Below are 20,106 nucleotides of genomic sequence, written 5' to 3'. Positions count from 1 at the left end.
ATGCCTGGGGTTTACTTCAGCCAGAGGGTATAATTTGCACCACGTGTGGGGAGTTAAAATACCCCTTGGCATCCCCATCAACAAGGTCTGTCACAGTGCTTTGGCTTTGTTTCTTCCCAAATTCCCAGACCTGGAGCCTGGGGTGGGGGAGGGGAAGGAGGTGGTGCTTACAGAAACAGATCCCCCTGTTGGCTAAACTCTTGAGCATTGCTCTCTACCTGCAGGCCTAGAGGGCACATAAACTATACAGTACTAATCATTTATATTTACACAGTGTTTTACTGTGGAGCCAGATGTTACCTTTTGCATTTTCAATATGTTAACCCATTCAACTCTAACAATTGAAAGTGTGAATATCATAACTGTGTGCATGTAATGATGGGGGAAAAAATGAACTCAAAGAAGTCAAATGATTTGCCTGAGGTTATACAGCCAGTAAATAATATAGTCTGGATTTGAACCAGTGGCAACCTGTATTTGGAGAGGCAGGTACCAAGCATGCACCACAGAGTATTTGAATATGCAGAAACCACAGTAGAACAGACAGATACCATTCATGACCATGAGACCAGACTGGTCATTACAGCCTGAGGGATAAGGATTTGCAGCCCACACCAGGTGTCACCAACAGTCTGTGGTTCCACAGAGCAGCAAGGATGAAATATCCTGACTTTCTAGAGTCTCAGGAAGCTGAATCCTGGGAACTTCCCACTAAGTATGGAAAATAGAGCACTCCTGGGCACTCCTGGCCAGTCCCCCTTCCAATTATTTCTGGTTTGGTTGGGTTGCCGGGGTCCAGTCTTAGCCCTGTGCTCTCTTACACACACAAGCCTAGATTACCACCAGACCCCTGTGAAAAGGCTGTTTCTCCACCCCTCTTCCTTCTCCAGGACTGAGTCTGTGGCCGAGAAGATGCTGACCAACTGGTTTGCTTTCCTTCTACACAAGTTCCTGAAGGTAAAAAGGGGGGAGTGAGCGGGGCCAGAGTCAGTCACATACCCTGGCTTTAGAAACACGGGGACTTGCCCCTCAGAAGCAGGGATTCCTTGATGTGGCTGATGTTAAGCAAAGCAGGCCTGGGGTTCTCTCCCCGGGCTGCAGAGGAAGGTTCAGGCAGGGTCTGAACTCTCTACCCTGATATGCCTACAGGAATGTGCTGGGGAGCCACTCTTCATGCTATACTGTGCAATCAAGCAGCAGATGGAGAAAGGCCCCATCGATGCTATCACTGGTGAGGCCCGCTACTCCCTGAGTGAGGACAAACTCATCCGGCAGCAGATCGAGTACAAGACCCTGGTGAGGAAGTCAAAAGTGGCTCCAGCCCCAGTACCACCTGTGACTCTCCCTACTCTACCTGCTAGCCCATGAGGCCATCTAGCCAAAAAGAGGCGTAGGGATCAATCTGGGGCAATCCAAAGGGCATATCAAGTATATGAAGGTCAAGGCAGACCTTTCCCTCATCTTAATTAGTGAGCCAAAAGAGCGGCGTGTGCCTCAGTTTACCCTAGATGATATTGAGCGAGAAAAAGTTCACTCACCATTAGAGACTGCATAATTAGCAAGGAAAGAAAGCAAGTGTGCTGGTATCTAGTTTAAAAGCTTTGAGGACATGTGAGGCCAGCCCTTGATGCCTGTGGATCTATCTTGAACCTTCTCAAGTGCCTCACACCGAGTTTACCTTCCCCCAACCCGTCTAGGAAGTAGATTCCCTTTTTCTTGAGAAAGGATTAACATTTTGACTTCAGCTCTCACAGTAGATGGCAGGAAGAAAAGGAAGAAACAAAGTCTCAGGACAGAGATCCCCATTCTTTTTATAAGGAGAATAAACCTTGGAAGAAGATTCTGAGGCCTCAGCTTCTTCCCACGCTACTTCCCAAGTTTGCCCAGCTCACCCTGGATTTCTCTATTTACAGATCCTGAATTGTGTCAACCCTGACAATGAGAACAGCCCAGAGATCCCAGTGAAGGTGTTAAACTGTGACACCATCACCCAAGTCAAGGAGAAGATCCTCGATGCAGTATATAAGAACGTTCCCTACTCCCAGCGGCCAAGGGCTGTGGACATGGACCTGGGTAGGAACCCTGGCATTGGCATAGGAGGGCATGAGGAGAACACGGCTTCCCAGAGAGCTATCAGGCCATGAGATGGCTAGGGAAAAGGGATATGAAATTCTGCCTTGTACACAGCTCCCACTGAAACATAACTAGGTCCTGGCCAGGTGAAGGCCATGGGAAGTACTTCTAGACTTTGTCCACTCAGATGTGAGTCTCCTTCACACCAGCCTTGCCCTGCCCCGCTTTTGAATGTCTCAAAGCTCCACCACTGACATCATCCAATGGAGACAAGGTTACTAGATCTCTAGAGGACACACAGACAGGGTGACCCTGACTGCCCCTGCCATTCTCACTGCTACCCATACCATCCTTTCCACCCAGAGTGGCGTCAAGGCCGGATTGCCAGAGTGGTGTTGCAGGATGAAGACATTACCACCAAGATAGAGGGTGACTGGAAGCGGCTTAACACGCTGATGCATTACCAGGTGAGGGCAGGCCTCCCTGTGGCCTTCATCCCCAAGAATATCCCCTTTTCTCTTTGTTAGAAGGCCTCCAAAGCCAACAGGTACTTTCCTCTCTCCATTTTCTTCTTCTGTGGGTCTGGAACAGTGACGCTCTGCTGTGACTGCCCAGTAGGTGTGGAAACATGGGCTCCCACAATAGATCTAACTGCCTGGACATTTTTCTCCTATGTGTTTCTACAGCTGTAGAAGGGACTATATAGTGCAAAATCCTATACCTGGACAGCTACAGAAAAGTGCCTTGTGCTCATTTTTCTGGCTTGTAGAAGAATAGGGCACAGACTTGTCTTCAGCCCCTAAGATTCGCAGTAGCTGGAAACATTACTTGCATGCTCTTTCTTTTTACTTGCATGGGGTACCTCAGTAGGTGTGTAGATTAGATTCAGCATAGAAATTGACAAGGAATATGTTTTTAATATTGGCAGACATGGATGAACAATCATAAGAATTCCAGCAGAAGAATATAAGCATCCACTCTACCCTGCATTAATCCCATGGGAACCACTCACAGCTTGGGGGTCTCTGTAAGATTAAGCACAGGTAGACAGCCTGGGATTTGGGAAAAGTACTGAGATAGGAGCTAGAAATGAGAGACACTGAGGAAAATTAAGCTAACTAGATGAAGTGCCTCAGGCTGTAAGACCCATGGGACTCTTTGATTAATAATATCCTCCTATGTGCCTGGCTTACAAAGAGAGTCCTGCAGAGGGACTGACTGGCTAGGCTGAGCTAGCAATGACTGGCCACTGGGAGACCCTGAAGCTGGCCAAGTGCCTCAAAGCACAGAAAAATCTGGGGGCACTGGGTACACCTCAGAGTACTCCTCCCTACACATCCTCTATGCTGCACCTAGATCTCAGCCCCAAGTAAGCAAAGCTGTGGAAATAAGAACTGGGGCTTTGAAGGTATATTCTAGCCCAGCACCCACTCTGGTGGTGGCTTTCTGTAATTTCTCCCAACCTTAAGCTCCTCATCCATTCATGGAAGCTAACACCTTTGACAAGAAAGGACATGAAGGTAGCTGGAAGAATTAGAGACAAATGCACAAACTCTAGATTTGCCCTTACATACAAGCAAGAGGAATCAAATCACTTCATGTTAATTTCATATATTAAACACACACACACACACACACACACACACACACACACACACACATATATATATATATATATATATATATATATACACAACCATGTTTACACAGTAAGTGCATACAGTACAACTGTAATGAACCAATTAGAGGTGAATGAGAAGGTACAAAAGGGAGCAAATCTGAACCACCAAATCTTTTGTTCCTGAAGGGCAAGCTTGGGGCCTTTGTTTTCATCCATCTCTGATACCTTAAAGATTATTCCTGGGTTACCCATCCTGTGACTTCCAATAAGAATAGAATATTCCTTTCTTAGTGTGCTCCTTTTACAAAACACTTCCAATTCCCTCATGTCATTTATTGTTCATATATTCATTCATTCCTCAAATATTTACTGAGTTTTACTGATTGCAAGGCACTTCCCACATTCTAGTTCTGAGTGACAGGGACAGCAGGGATTCTTCCTTCAAGAGATGATAAAGGTTGGTGTTATTATTCAAAATGGCAACATGAATATCAACACATGCTGAGTGATCACTGGGTACCAGGTACTTCACTCAGTCTGTATGTGTCTTAATTTTTTTTAATAATCACCACATCAGTGATTGCCAGATATGATTATTAGCCCCAGAGGCAAGTGAGACAATCAAGGCTCAGAGAGGCTAAGTCATTTCATTGCTAAGTGATGGCAGAACTGGGGTCAGATCCAGCCAGGTATTTTGAGCTTGGGCTTTTACTGCCTATTGACTTAAAGAGAGAAACAAAACAAAACATGGGTGGGGTGGGGAGACAGCCTTAGAGAGAGTGAGGGGGTAGAGACAGAGAAAGTGGGAGAAAGACAGAAACACAGAGTGAGACAGAGAGATGAGAGAAAGGTATCGTTAGCAACTAGTCTTGGAATTGGTCACATTAGTCACCTCGTGAATTTCCCTATAGATGGCAACAAACTATAAATAATGTTGATGTAGGTGGACCTTCTGTCTATGTGTTATTTTCATTGGTTAATAAAGAGACTGCCTTGGCCGTTTGATAGGCCAGAACATAGGTAGGCGGGGAAGACAGAACAGGATGCTAAGAGGAAGAAGGCAGTGAGGCAGACGCTATAGCTCTCCTCTCCAAGATGGACTCAGGTTAAGATCCTTCCTGGTAAGCCACCACCTTGTGGTGCTACACACATTAATAAAAATGGGTTAATCAAGATGTGAGAGTTAGCCAATAAGAGGCTACAGATAATGAGCCAGGCAGTGTTTAAAAGAATATAGTTTCCGTGTAGTTATTTTGGGTAAAGCTAGCCAGGCGGGCGGTGGGAAGCGGCCCGCCGCTCCTTCTACATAATGTCATCTGTCCTTGCTGGGAGTAGAAACTCCCACCCTTGCCAGGCTTTCAGAGTAGCATTTTGGGGTTGCAGGTGGCAAGAATTCTTGAGAGACAGGGGTAATGCCCCTTACATCTCCTCAATCATAGATTAGGTGCTGATAGTACAGATAGCTGGGAAATCTAGAACTTCTCCAACCAGGAGGTGAACACTGGTGCCTTCTGGGAATAATGGTGACTGCACAGGGCTCAGAACCCAGGAGGCTGACCCACTCTGCCCTCTTGCTACGCTTTCCTGGAGTCAAAGGTCTTTGGAGCCCCTGCAGAAGAAAATCATCTTAATTAACAAAGAGAGGGGTAAAAAACTGCCTGGGCTTCTGTAGATTTATAGGGAGGGTAAAATTAAACACCACTACTAAAGCTGGCTATCAGGGAATCTCGTTAGCACTAATGTTCATTTATAGTTTGACTTCTCAACATTTAATTCTTTTTTGGTGAGAAAGAAGAACTGACAATTTAAGACCCAGAAAGATGGTTTTATGGCTGGCGAAGCTATAAATCAAACTTACAAAGTTCATAAAAATTGTTAAAATAAAAAATGGTTTAATAGGAATGTTTTATGGCCCATAACATTATTATAGCTGTTTTATTCCCTCTGCGTTAGGGGTTTAATTGGATCACCACAATTCTGGGGATTCTCCGTTTTTATTAGATGGAGGGCAATCTTAAATCAAGATGGCCCCAAATGTCTTCTCTATGGCTCCTCATTCATCAGCCCTCACCACCACCAACTGCTGGGTGCTGGGCCTGGCATCTTCTCAGAGGACAGGGCAACGTGCCATCTTTCTCCAAGCTTCCCAAGGGCAGATGTCCTTTTGGTGAAAACTTCAAGGTGGCCAACACATAATACAATACAGGCAAGGAGGAAATTGGAGCCAAAAGGAAAGATGGGGCTCAGACCAATATGGTTTGTAATAAAATCCCAAATTAGGAAATATCATGAGGAGAATGTGTGCTCTGGCGATATACAGGTCTGAAGAAAAACACCAACTCCTCAGTATATTAATGACGGGACCCTGAAGCAGTGACTTAGCCCAACCCTGCTTCTGTTCTTTCATCTGTAAAATGGAAATAGTCATCCATAACGTGAAATGATGGGAATCTGAGTCTAACCCTTCTGTCCAACAGAAATAGAATGTTAGTTATGCCTGCCATTCTAAATTTTTCATTAGCTCCAATAAAAAAGCAGAAACAGGCTCTTGAAATGTTAACAATATACTTCATTTAATTCAACTTAAAAGAATTAGCCCAAATGCATAATCAATACAAGACTTATTAATGACATCATTTATATTCTTTCATTCATACTAACTTTCTGAAACCGTGTGTGTGTGTGTGTGTGTGTGTGTGTCTCAATTCAGATACCTAGTTGAGATTGGGTACATGTCAGGTAATCCGGGAACATAAAAAGCATTAATGGCTGTTGTAGTATTTCTGAACTTCTGCTAACCCCACACTCTCTAGAAGTACTTAACGTCTCAAAACACCTGAATTCTCCCATGTCTTTTTGTGCCCTTCTTAGGTGTCAGACAGGTCAGTGGTGGCTCTGGTACCCAAGCAGACCTCCTCCTACAACATCCCTGCCTCTGCCAGCATCTCCCGGACATCCATTAGCAGATATGGTAAGGAGTCAGAATGTAATTGGGAAACTCAAGATCTAGGCTTCTGGGTTACTCAGATACCACCTGTTCCTGTCCTTGTTAGGAAGCCCTTGTTGCTGCCATATGTAAACACAAAGGTACCAGGTCATCTGTCTCCTTCCTAAGGAGCCTTGAGGGTCATGTGTCTCCTTTGAGAAGAGGTAGCAGGTAGCACTACAAACTCTTTCTTTGCTGTCTATGCCAAGTAAGGAGTTGGAGTAGCCTAGTACAGGGATGTAGCCTGATTGGAAGTTCACCTATCTCACTTCATAACTGTGGTCCTGGTTGAATTAGTAATTGTAGCTCTTAATTTGGTACACAAAACTGGTTATTCTTTCATTTCTATTCCCAGTCTCCTTTGGGCAGCATGATTCATTCTTTCTTATTTTGTCTGTTTTGGTTCCGTGTACTTCAAAGGCACTCAACCACCCACCTGAAAGAAGCTTTAGGACTAAAGGCAGTGTACCAAAAAAGGGTCCAGAAATTTCCGAGATTTCAAAGGAAGTACCCATTAACTAAAAAGAGGATCATTACTGCCTAGACTTTCTAGAGTGCCTGTGTGTATATATCTAGCTGATATTTTATGTCATTATTGTTCATTGCTAGGAACATCAGAAGGGAGGCGACTCCCAAATTCTCATGGGTGTCTGAGCTCTTCAAATGTCTAAATCTTTCTAGAAATAGATTGGAGGCTCCTCCATCCAACCAAGGATTCCTAAAACTATTCATAAATTATGTAGTCCCAAGAGTCCTTTCAAAGTGAAGCATGTTTATTTTGAGAAGATGCAGCAATTGGGAGGGATTCCTGAAGGAGGCTTTGGGCAGGAGGTTGGCCTTCCTCACTCTGGCATCCCCTGCCCTCTTCCAGACTCTTCCTTCAGGTACACAGGCAGCCCAGACAGCCTCCGGTCCCGGGTCCCCATGATCACTCCAGACCTGGAGAGTGGTGTCAAGGTGTGGCATCTGGTGAAGAACCATGACCATGGTGACCAGAAGGAGGGTGACCGGGGCAGCAAAATGGTATCTGAGATCTACTTGACCCGGCTCCTAGCCACCAAGGTAACTTCTCCACTACCCAGGCCAAGCTATTCCCTACACTTTGGCACAGACACCCATGCTACCGATACATCCTGCCTACTCTTCTGCTGGCCTCCACTATCTCTGCCTTTTATTACAACTGTTTTCTAATCCAGTGGGAGAGAAAGTAGAAAGGCCCAGTTGGACCAGCAATCTAAGGAAAGACTGTCTCTCCTGACCCATTGCATCTCAGGCTAAAAGGAGATAAAGGCAGCATATTCTAGCTTTCCCAGGAGAGAACAAGCCAAGCCTTCAAGTATGTTTTACCTTAGAGATCAGCCTGGATTCTAAATGCTATCCCCACTGATCCCACTGCAATGCTGCAGGGACTCTAACACAGTTGCTTAAAGCTCTCAGACTTACTCCCAGAATGGGCCAGAACAACTCTATCAGACTCATGTCTCCATTTTTGCTTTGTTAAATATGCCCAGTATATCAATAAGAGATAATCAAAAGACATAAAAAAAAAATCAGTAATTCTACTAGTCCCCAGAGTGTGTCAGGACCCAGGTCCAGACTTGTCACTGCCTCTAGAATTCATGAAGCCTGTGGATCAGGGCTGGACCTGAGTTCTCTTGAAGCTAAACTTGAAGCCTAAACTCCTGACACTAACACCTTAAAGCTGTTCATTCCTCCTTTAAGACAACGTCCACCCTCCAGACCCCTACAGGGGTCAGATTCCCTGACCCTCTGTACTCTGCTGCCAGCCTGGGCCCTCTCACTCGTTCTAGGAAATCCCATTTCAGAGCACTTCCTATCCTCCCATCAAATGCCCTCAGCCCATACCTTCAGGGCATGCTGCCACAGATTAAAAGAGAGATTCCTTCTATGGATTCCCAGACTTGTCAGCCTCTTCCAACTTCACAGTATCCCATCCAGTACCTACCTCACCCCTGTCCCACTCCTGTCCCACCCCTGTCCCTCCATCTGCACATTGCATTTCAGACAAATTTCCAAGATAGGATGGATCCAAGACATCATCCCGCATGCGTTCTGCTTCCCTCTAGTACCCACCCACAATTTCACTGCCCCCCTTACTCCCACAGGGCACCCTGCAGAAATTTGTGGACGACTTGTTTGAGACCTTGTTCAGCACTGTGCACCGGGGTAGCGCTCTCCCACTAGCCATCAAGTACATGTTTGATTTCCTGGATGAGCAGGCAGACAGACACAGTATCCACGACACAGATGTGCGACACACCTGGAAAAGCAACTGGTAACCCCAGGGGAGCTCAGTGGGGGTGCCACCTGGGGAGGCCCAGCACTCTGGTTGGGGGACAGCAGAGAATAGAGATGGGAGGTGACTGAGTCTCAGCTGGGGCTGGGTGATCTGAGGGTTCTGCAACACAGCACATGTAACACACACACATGCACACACACATGCACACACATACTGCAGAGTCAACACTGTCACCAAGGCTGCCAAGTTTTTACCCAAGCAGCATAGCTTTCAGGAAGCAACAGAAAGAATGTCTTGAAGACATGATTCTTGTTCAAGACACTTCCACATCCAAATTAGTGGTAGGAGAAGCAGCCCCTGATAGCCCCTAACATGAACCCCTCATCCCAGGTTTTTAGCCAGGACCACAGACCGTGCTAAGGACTAGCTTATAGACCAGACATGGCTTGTCCTAGAGCCAGTTTCAAAAGGCTTCCTCTAGGACTGAGCACAAAGGGGAAGGCATTTGGATTGGGCAGGAAGCCCATGCAGCTGTCTAGAGTCAGCAATCCCCAGAAAACAGAGCCGACACAGATGGACTCAGGCTGTTATTTGGAAATCAAAAGTCCTAGCAACCAGCAAAATACTCTGAAAGAGCCAATGGGGCCATGGAATAGACCTTCATTCTCTTGGTGTTGTGGCCACTGAACCCTCTTCATGTGCATTCTTTGGTCACAGCGGAGTGACATGGAGAGGTTCGTGGCAGTAAGTAAAGTTCGTGCAGGTCCGTGGCATCCCCTCAGCTTTGTAGCCCGGCACAGTACTGGGACAATCAGTTGAAGGCTGTTCCATTTTCTGTGCCTTCTGCTGAGGCTCAAGCAACAGTGATGTACCCTCTTCCCCCAATGTGATCGTGTGATAAAGCTGAGTCACATGGCTCACACTTCACATAGCAAAGGTTCAAGCAAAAGAGCTTAAACATGTCCAGCACTACCAGAGGAGGGCAGGACAGAAGAACTGTGCCAGTTCTGGCTGAGGCAGCTCCTCCTAGGTTTCAAGAAAGGATTGTAGGTTGAGGACAAGCAAAAATTACAAATACTTGGGAAGAGACCAACCCTGACATTCCCAACGCCTAGTGTTAGAAAGACCCTTGGGAAGTATGGAGGTGGTGAACTCAGCATAGTGAAAAGAAAAGAACAGGGAGACCCAAGGGCAATATCTTAGGCTGGAAGGTCATGCCCATGACAGAGTTCATGCCACACAGGCGTCAGAAGAGTCAAGGCTGGAACGTAGCTGGAAAAGACAGACTTTGGAAAGAGCCAAAATAGTAGCTCTAGAAGCTGTCCTGGTTTTGAGGGAGGGCAGTGTGCTCACTGCCTTATGACCTCAGGAACAGCAAAGACTATTCCCTCTGCCTTTAGATTCCAGAGCCTCAGAAGCAGTCTCCTAACTGCTGTTAGGTTCCTTTTGGGAAAAACTCAGGGCCACCGTGAACCATTCTCTCCTGGAATGCCAAAAACCATCTCCTTCCCTTCGCTCTGCCATGCCAAGATATGCAGAAAGCCCTGGAGGAGATCCCTGAAAGAAATCCCCCCCTTGAGAAACCTGTCCTCTGACCCAGGCCTAGGAAGTAGCTCAGTAGCCCACTGGATCCAGAGGGTAGGTCATGCTCCCACTGAGGCAGTGCTTGGGACTGCTTGCCCATTTCCAAATGGCCATGAGCCATTTGAAAATGGCTCATGTGAAACACTCTAGGAGCTTGATGGTTTTGTCTGAAGCCCTGAGAAAATTGTGTTGCTCTCTATGGTTGACCTTCCCTGAATCACTGAGGCCTTGGACAAAGCCTGTCAAGGAGAAGCAGAGCCCAGACACACCCACCCCTCAGCTATTAGGGAACAGAGCTAATGCCCTGGTGTGATAAGACCAAAGTCTCTTTGCTTTCTTCTACAGCCAGGAACAGCATAAGCTGATCAACCAGCCCCTGCTGGGCCAGTTTCTGAGTTCATTCCCTTCTCTTTTAGAATGGAACATTCAACAGTAGGGGAAGAATATTAGTAAGGGGCAATGCCAAAGTATATCCCTCACGGTACTCTGCCTTTTCCCACAGCCTCCCTCTGCGTTTCTGGGTGAATGTCATCAAAAACCCCCAGTTTGTGTTTGACATCCACAAGGGCAGCATCACAGATGCTTGCCTCTCTGTGGTGGCCCAGACCTTCATGGACTCCTGTTCCACATCAGAGCACCGACTGGGCAAGGACTCCCCTTCCAATAAGTTGCTCTATGCCAAGGATATCCCCAGTTACAAGAACTGGGTAGAAAGGTCAGTAGTTCTTCTAAGATACACACTGTGGGCATCTAAGACACCTCTGAAGACCAGGACTGTTCATGACCACTGAAGACCAGGACCACATACCCCCTATATGGTGGGAAGACTTTGTGTCCTGGGAAGTCTGATAGTTATTGTCCTAATTAACATTTACTGAGCGTGTAGGAATTACTGTGATAAGGATTTTGTATGTTGTTTCACTGAAATGTCCAAATAGACAGTTGTAAAATAGCTGCTATAATAATCCCTGTTTTGCTAATGAGGGAATGGAGGCACAAAAGAAGCCATGTAATTTGCCCAGGTTCACCAGCTAGCAGATAGAAGAGCTGAGATGTGAACACAAGGAGTCTTGCCAAGATCTGGGCTCTTAACTACTCAGGTCACCATAGCTCTTAGCTGGCTGAAGTGTCCTTTAGAAACCTGGGCTGCACCTTAAACTCAAACTTCAGCCTGAGGCAGAGGCCACACTAGGGAAGAGATGGAAAGCAGAATGGGGACCCCTGGTTCTCCTGACTTGAGTCAGGGTGGGTGTTGGTAGATTTGCTGAACCCACATTATGGACCTGTCCTGTCCGTGGCAGATACTATGCAGATATTGCCAAGCTCCCAGCCATTAGTGACCAAGATATGAATGCCTACCTCGCGGAGCAGTCCCGCCTGCACGCCACAGAGTTCAATATGCTGAGCGCCCTCAACGAGATCTACTCCTATGTCAGCAAGTACAGTGAAGAGGTAAGACGGGGTCTCAAGTCAGAGACCAACTCACAGCTTGGTTGAGGCCTGAAACAACAGTGGGGGGTCACTTTTTAAAACCCACAATCCATAGCCATAGTCATTGAGCCCCAAGTTTCATCTTTTCTTTAGAAGACAACCCAACCTCTCCTGCTTCACTGAATTCCTCCCTGTACATTATCTTTGCTCACTCAATTATTATATAACAAATTTTTATTCTTTTTAAATAATGAATTGAATTATCCATTTATACTTGGGCAGATCCTGTCAGTCATTTTTCAGATAGACTGGTGATCATGACCTGAACAGAAGTTAACGGGTGACAAGCCATGCATTAGCCCTGAACCTAAAGAAAGAAGTAGCAAAATAATAGTAGCCTCACTTAAGTAGCTTTTATATATGCTTTAAGCACATCAGAACTCTATGTACATGCATATATTCCTGCATGTGTCTGTAGATGTGTGTTCTGCATGATGATTTTGTGGTATGCCACCTGTATAACAGTGGTCCCACCAACGTAAATGGAGCTGAAAAATTCCCGTGTGACCTCAGAGCCATCTGAACCTCAGAGCACGCATGAGCCTATGGCCACACTGTGTAAAGGAATCTACCAAGCTGTTGGTTATGCAGCTTACAAAACTAGGCACAGTCTGTGCTCTTAGAAGTAAGTAGTTGTTTAGCTAGTGCATAAACTGTGTTTACTATGCTACGCATTTATTGCTGTTTTAGAGCATGCTCCTACTTATAAAAGCAGATCCACACATTGTATATGTGTTCTCTTGTACTTGATTCAGTGCCCTGTGTGTGCGTTCTCTGGGCTGTTTCTTCCTGCTGACAGAATCATGTAAGGGCTCTTTGCTCAGAAAGTGTCCTGATGGTTAAATAAACATGACTATGCATAGATCTACTCATTTAATCATGCCATCTAGTTGACATTACAATCCTAAAGGCAGAATAGAAAGGCAGAGAGATAGGTGCTGGGTTGCTGACTCCAGAAAGTTGTGCCTTTGAAGCTGAGTCTTGAATCGTCTGCCTTTGTTTTGCCCCTCAGCTCATCGGGGCGCTAGAGCAGGATGAGCAGGCCCGGCGGCAACGGCTGGCCTACAAGGTGGAGCATCTCATCAATGCCATGTCCATCGAGAGCTGAAGGGAGGACCTCCTGTTCCTGAAAGAGGGACCCACACAAGCGATCACACTGGTGTCTCAAAAGGGAGGATAGGACGAGAGAGGGTCATCAGGCCCCAGAGCTGGCTGCCCACGGAAAGCTCATGAGGGGAAAGGGAAAGGCTCCGCTCTCAGTGCCAGCCATGTTTCGTCATAGCCGGTTCCTGCCAGAAGGACAGCAAACACCACCCATCATAGTGTGAGCTCAGGACAGCACGGGCAAGGAAGGTGCCCTTCAAGTGAGAGGCTTGAACCCGGTGGTTCCGCCTCTGTGACTGCTGCTTTGCATGAAAACTCATTTGATGTATATTGGGAAAAATAATGAGAACTTATTTAATTTTTTTAAGAAAAAGGGAAAAAACAGAAATAAAACAAAACATAAAGCCTCCCTGTCCAACCCGTTCAACTTTTGTTTAATCTGATTTCTGTCCTCTTCTCGGTAACATCTCTCCCTCCTTTTGTAACATCTCTTTCACAATGTCAGAAAATGCCTGAGAAATGCTGAAAGAAACCCGTCTGGAAATGTTCTCCTCTCCCTTGAACTGAAAGAAAAAGGAGGAGAGGGAGGAAGGAGCCCAAGTTTGTGCTAAACATTTGGCAAACAGGCCAGGAAGGCCTGGATCCTACCACAGCCAGAAGCGCCTGGGAACTGCAGGCCTTTGTGGTAATCGTGGAAGCGGATCATCTCCACCTGGTTAATAGGCAACTGCTGTCCATGCTGCACCCGTGGGTATCCTCACCTCCTAAGAGGAGGAAGGTACCAGCCGAGGACCCATCACCTGTGGGAACATCTTTCGTTGGTTTCATAAAATCCCAGACCTCCCTGAATGAGAGTCGGTCTCTGGTACTTTTCCTTTTTGGCTTCCCTAGAGTTGATATCAAAAATGGGAGAGGCCCACCTCTCCCAGACCAGCCACCTCCTCCCTGAGGACTCTGAGCAGAGCCCCATGTCAGCCTCTGTCATAAGACAGGCACACGGGGGCTCTACAGACCAGGCCTTCTCAGTCTGAGCTGAATGGGGAATATGGGTGTTTGACTTTGGATTTCACTCAACCATCTACCAGTTTACGGCAATTAAAAAGAAAACAAACTCAAATACTGTTTACAGTAAGCAATACTTGAAGAGTATAGGTTTAAGAAGCAGCAGTATTTATTATTATACTTTCTTTTCTCTTGTGCCTGGAGAGGGGAGGCCAACCTTCATTCATACCCAGAAGCTCCTGACCATCTGGGCACAGTGCATTTGCCTCAGTAGAAATGACTGTGGCATCCCATCATCTCTGCCATCTCTGTCTGCCATGGACCCATGGATGTGAAAGTGGATTGCTTCCTGTGAGGGCACCTGTCTGTCCCTCTGTCTCCTGATACTGAATGCCATAGATGGCCAGATTTCCTGAATATATCTTCCAAGCAGAGGCCAAGGCTCCATTCTTGGGCCCAGAGGCAAGATCTGTGGTTAGCAGGACAAGAAATTCAACTGGTTAGCCCTCAGGGAATTCTGTCCTCCTGCTTGATGTGATCCCAAGCAGCCAATTCCAACAGCTTTGCAAGTAGCACCTGTCTCAAGGTAGAAGGACAAGAGGAAGGCAAAGGGTTGGCACAGGGAAAGGCCGAAGAGCTCTCCCATTCTTGCCTTGTGCTTTTCGAGAGGTAAGGAATGCCAGGCTTATAGGGCTGGGAAATAAGCCAGCTACCCTGAGAGAGACCGGACCAGGGTTATTTCCTTCACAATTAACCCAGGCCTCAACTTATACCTCCAGTTAATTCCAGTTTCTGGAGATTCTGCTGACCAGATGTGACTCCCAGCACAAGGCAGGGAAGGAAACCAAGAAGGTGGCTTCCAGTCCATGTATATGTCTTCGGATGGCTGTCTCACGCATAGCAGATGCTGTCTGGGCTGTTCAGCATGCTTCTTGTCTGAATGTAGCAGACAAGGAAGAGAGAAAAGCATTCAGCAAAATACTCAGGAAATTTGCTGATTTTATGATGATTCACAACCAGCCATGCCAAGGGCACTTTGCTTCTGATAATCTACTCACGTTAAAAGTTTTTCAGGGTCATATTAATAGCCTGGAAAAAAAATACTAGTGACTGGCCTTCCACACTAAGCCAAAGTGTTTGCTCTTCACAGCACCCAAAGTTTATCATCTTAGAGCCTGTAATTTATGAAAATGAAAGAAGTGATGCCGTCAAAACAAGAATATGAACAGAAGACTGCACTACCCAGGACAAACTCCAGCCCACCTTGTTTTCCATTCCGGTTTGGTTAAAGGCTCCTGAGCAGCTGCTACTGCTCAGGCTGATGTCCAGCGTGCTATTTCATCAAGAAGTAAAAAGAACCAAAATGTTTGACATCTCTTTTCAATAGCACCCTAACCTTCCTCAGTGTGCCTACCTGGAATCTCCCAGCAGCCATTTATGGTACCTGCTCTCTGCCTCTGGTATGCTTCACTGAAGATGTTTGGGGAGAATGGGGAGAATGATGGGGGAGAGAGCAAATCAAAGAGTGCAGATGCAGGGAGCAGGGCCAGCCATGAAAGGTGGTTTAACCACTTTAATAAAGATTCCATGACTTAAACAACTTGGGCTGAGAAGAGAAGCGGCCAAAGGGCCCAGTTAAGGAAGAATTAAGAAGGAAAATTCAGCTGGAGACAGACCTGCCAAGAGGGTGAGTGGTTGCAGGGTCTTGTTTCCATTCTAGCTTTTACCTGTCCTACTGGCTCTTTACTTTGGTTCATGAGTAACTGATAGGGTCTATTCTCTAGGGAATGGAGAGGAGAGGGGATTGCTTGGTCACTCTTCTTGCTACTATACAACCTGAGGATATTTTGGCCTTTTGTTTAAAAAGAAAAAAAATATTAAAGCTACAACCCTTCCCCACAAGAAGCCATTTATCTTTGGGGGAGGCACGAAGTCTCTCCCAAGCCTACCTAGCTTTACTTTATTTCATTGATCAGCACAAAAGCCAATTCTCTAGGAAAGGAGCAGGACTGTAGAGGGCTTGGCAGGACAGAATTCTAGAGGACTGTATGGAGGAGTCCTTCAACCGGATCTGGCACTACCTCCTGCCTTCTGTGTGGGTCAGGCACTTCTGTGTCTGATGTTCTACCTCTGTGGTTTGACTCTCAAAACCACTTCTGATCCCCCCCTCTTTTTACAGAGTGCAACCATTCAAGTCATGGGCACACTGTGATCTCACAGAAGGAGGGAACTGTGTCCTGTGTTCATTCATATGGAGACGGTTCATAAGTAATAATAATCTGCCAGGTTCTTAGAGGTTCTGGAAAAGAGGGTGAATAAAACCAAAAAGGTCCTTCTTCCAGCAAATTCATCTTCTCCAAGCTGCTAGTTCTGCCACGAGTACAGCAGGATTGTTCTTCTCACCTGCCACAGAAGAAAGCACGAAGTGCATAGAAAATGAGGTGCTGTGAAGGAAAAAGACTGACTCCCACCCAGACACCTTACCTCATCCTGGGTCCAGGCCCCCTAGCAGTGAGATCTACCAACTTTTTAGTCAACGCAACTTTGTTGCTTAAGCTCCTGTCCTTCTTCAGTTCCATCAAAATGAGGGTAAAAATTAGTAGGTCAGGCCCCTGGTCCTCCTGACTGTGAGACAGAAGCAATGGTGGCTGTGCAAGAGTCTGCTACAAGTGGAGAAGGCCAGAAGCTCCTAGCCACCCAGTTGCAGATACTGCACAACTACCACATCTGAAATCTCACATGCTGCCTGGTAATACTAAGCCAGCAGCTTCTCTAAAAAGGGTTTCAACCACATTGTGTCGTGACTAAGAGTCCTTCAGGTTGGACACAGGCAGGGGAGACTTGGGACACAGAGGGATATGAACCTGAGGAAATGTAAGGTGGCTTCAGGGAGTCAGGGCATGGGGAAGATCTTATGATGGGAGGGGGCCTGGGAGAAGATGGTCAGGTCCTCCTGATGCCTTGTCTCAGAAGTGTTCTTGGAGAAGGCAATGGCATCATATTCATAACCCCACATCTCCTTTTCTTCTATCTTTTCTGCTCATTCCCTAGAGTGAAGATTAAGCATCTAATGCCCAGTGATGCTTATAATGAAGGGTAAAGTTTCTGTTGGCACTTTCTAACTAATCCAGGGAACATCCTGAGAGGTGATCAAGGCCAGTGCCTGTCAGACAGGCCTCAACCCAATAAGGAAACTAGAGATTCTCCTCCCCAGACTGAGCTGCCTCCTCCCCGCCTCCTTTCTGCCTAGGGCCCCAGTGAAGGAAGTGAGAAGCTTCTTCTAGAACTCAGTCAGTGTCATCATGTTGGCATCATTGGTCTCCATTTTGGTATTCAAGCATAAGGAAGTGTGGTCCCACCAAACAGGACCAAAATTCCTGAATGTATGGGAGAGAAAGGGACAAGCTCTTTGTCTAGGCACATGAAGGCCTTGAGCCCAGTTGCCTCTCCTCATCTCCTCCTACTCAGACCCCTCCCCATGACACACTGGAATCTGTATTATATCTATTTTTAAGAAAGTACAATGCTGGTTGTCTGGTTTTGTTGTTTTTACAGGTGTTACAAAATAATAATAAGATGAAGTATTTAAAATGTTCCAATAAAGCGGGGTTTTGTTATCTAATATATTATCATGTACCTATTGTAAATATGAAACTCCTATTTTGCAAGCCAAGGACACAATTTGTACTGTTGTTATATATAAATAAAGATTACTGAATTAAAAAACAAATCTCCTTAAATCTTCAAATAAACAGTTTTTTGGCCACATAGGTACAGAACAACTTTGGGACTATATAAGAAGCAGATATTCAGAAAGAGCAAATGACTTGTTCTAAGTTCATCTGAGAAAACTCCATGGAGTCAAAGCTATAAATGCCTAGTCTTCACTGTATACTTGGCTACACGGGCTGCACCGTCACACCAGTGGGTGAACACTGCCCCCTAGCCCCAGGACCTCAGAATACAGCTTGCTCTGGGGAAGCTGGGCTGCTGCAGGCTTCAGGGGTTGAGTCTCTTTTCCAGAGTTCTGAAAACAGATTCCCTAGTGTCCTAAAAGAACACTTCCTCGTGGATTAAGTGCTAGGGTGAAATGAGAATGAGAGACACTGGGATGATTCTGAGAGAGACTTTTAGGGCTTTGAGCTAGGTCACTGAGAAAGGTAGTGACCTTCATTTTTGCTTCAGAAATTAAAAGTGAACAAGTGGAAGATACCAGATGGTTAGTGCTTTAAGACCCAGCCCAGGGAAGGAATATGGAGATAGCCCTTGATTGGGGGTTAGGAATAGAGAAAAGAGAGCTCAGAAGCAGGAGAACTTCCACTGTTAGGGAATGAGGCTGAGGGGAAGAAATCTTTGGACTCCCTCTAAAGTGAGGGTGATATGTCCCCTCCCTTCTTTATATGCTTATTTTCATGTTTTTGTCCTGCAGTCTAATGGTGTTTGACATTTCTACCCTCTTACTGGTAAGACACATTAAATGAGAGCAACTCAAGAACCTGTTTCTAGCCCTTCTCATTAGACAACAGGACCAGGAGAATTTTCTGTGAGCAGAGTATCCCTGGACTTCTAACTTCAGTCTAGTAGGGACAACCAGTACACACAAAGGAACCTGGTACTCATGAAGCAGAATTTTGGAAATAAGAGCATGTTCGATATAGATATTTTTACATAATTATATATGGATATATATATGTACATATAATATATATATTTATATGTTATATGCTATATATATATGCACATATATATTATATGCTAGAGTTGTAGAAAAGTTAGTCAAAGGAAGAAAATAAGACAGAATTTTATCATGTGGCCCAGTCTGGTCTGGAAGCCATGATTCTTCTGCCTAGAATTCTTGAATACTTGGTTATAGGTATATACCACCACAACAGGTTCAAAGAAATAATTCTTGAGATTTTCTATCCAGTACTCAGCAACCCCTAATATTTTAGTATATTTGTATTCTCTATACATTAATCTCCCACCTCCTTCTCCATCTCTTCCAAAGTGGGAGAAGAGTAGAGTGCCAGGGCCTGGGTGGAAATAATGCACCGTGTTCAATAGTACAGTTTGTCTGGGGAGCATAGCCCCATTTTGCTAACATTAAGTCATCTTCTGCTTCCTTCTGGGTGCAAACGCAGAACAAAGTTTCTCTGCTCCACCATGGCTGTGAAGATGTGGCTATTTCTCTACAAAAGCAATAGCAAAGCCCTAGTAAGCTAACACTCTGTCAGATGAGGCAAGTAAGTAACTCTAGCTTCTGTTACTGCTGACCATAGCCTGGCTTTGCATCTCAATGAATGGAACTCTTGTTCAGCTGTGGTTGTAGTTTTCTCAGAGTGACTGCAATGTGTCCAAAGCTGGTGGGCTGCCATGAAGGTAGTTTGTCCAGTTGCCCTTAAAGGGACTCCTTGAGGGCAGTTTCTCATTCAAGGCTGCCAGGTATAAGTCAGGTCCCATAAAAGACTTCCTACTGACAAGTTTTAATCATTCACATTCAGCACCAAAAAAGTGTTTGCAATGAAGATTATGGAAAGCTTAGCACAGCAATCATAAAGAAATGGCAATCCTAAAGCATTTACATTACTTAGTATTTAACAATACTTCACAGTGTTAACTCCAGCCTCAGTGCCCCAAGATGACACAGATCCTCCTCACCTGTCTCAAAAGCATCTCAAAATGAGACAAAAAACGCAAAGCAAGCAGACAAATAAGCAAAAACAAGCAGGAAGGGTCAGAACTGGGGTGCCTCGACCACTAGCCCAGGTTCTCTCTCCTTCAAAGGAACAGTCTGTGAACAACTATCTGTGCGGTTCTCCTTCCCATGTCCCCCAAACCCAAATCTTCTCTTAAATCAAAATTTTCTTCCTTGGCATCTACAACTTTATGAGTATTATAGAAGACAGATAAGAACACAAACGACCGCAATATCAAAAAAACTCTGTGGAGTAAATTCATTAGGAGAGAACGACAATTTCTAGGCTG

At 45.6% G+C, this 20,106-nt stretch overlaps 1 protein-coding gene across 2 annotated transcripts in view; it reads left to right on the top strand.

The window, feature by feature from the left end:
- Plxna2 (plexin A2) overlaps nucleotides 1-17,851 on the top strand; it is a 202,802-nt gene extending 184,951 nt beyond the window's left edge. Inside the window, exons 23-32 of one of the 2 annotated variants that reach the window (XM_085687500.2) lie at nucleotides 891-957; nucleotides 1,150-1,296; nucleotides 1,914-2,073; nucleotides 2,437-2,540; nucleotides 6,566-6,665; nucleotides 7,552-7,742; nucleotides 8,807-8,976; nucleotides 11,027-11,239; nucleotides 11,826-11,976; nucleotides 15,272-17,851. In XM_085687500.2, the coding sequence (XP_085543626.2) occupies nucleotides 891-957; nucleotides 1,150-1,296; nucleotides 1,914-2,073; nucleotides 2,437-2,540; nucleotides 6,566-6,665; nucleotides 7,552-7,742; nucleotides 8,807-8,976; nucleotides 11,027-11,239; nucleotides 11,826-11,976; nucleotides 15,272-15,346 (1,378 nt within the window). In that variant the 3' untranslated portion in view covers nucleotides 15,347-17,851. Of the gene's footprint in view, nucleotides 1-890; nucleotides 958-1,149; nucleotides 1,297-1,913; nucleotides 2,074-2,436; nucleotides 2,541-6,565; nucleotides 6,666-7,551; nucleotides 7,743-8,806; nucleotides 8,977-11,026; nucleotides 11,240-11,825; nucleotides 11,977-13,027; nucleotides 13,527-15,271 lie in introns of those variants that run through there. The other variant, XM_048439337.3, reaches the window with a different exon arrangement.
- Nucleotides 17,852-20,106: the final 2,255 nt, after the last annotated feature.

The sequence above is a fragment of the Myodes glareolus genome, chromosome 5, assembly GCF_982192425.1.
Source record: "Myodes glareolus chromosome 5, mMyoGla1.1, whole genome shotgun sequence".
Lineage (NCBI taxonomy): Eukaryota > Metazoa > Chordata > Mammalia > Rodentia > Cricetidae > Myodes > Myodes glareolus.
This window is presented reverse-complemented; position numbering and strand designations above follow the sequence as displayed.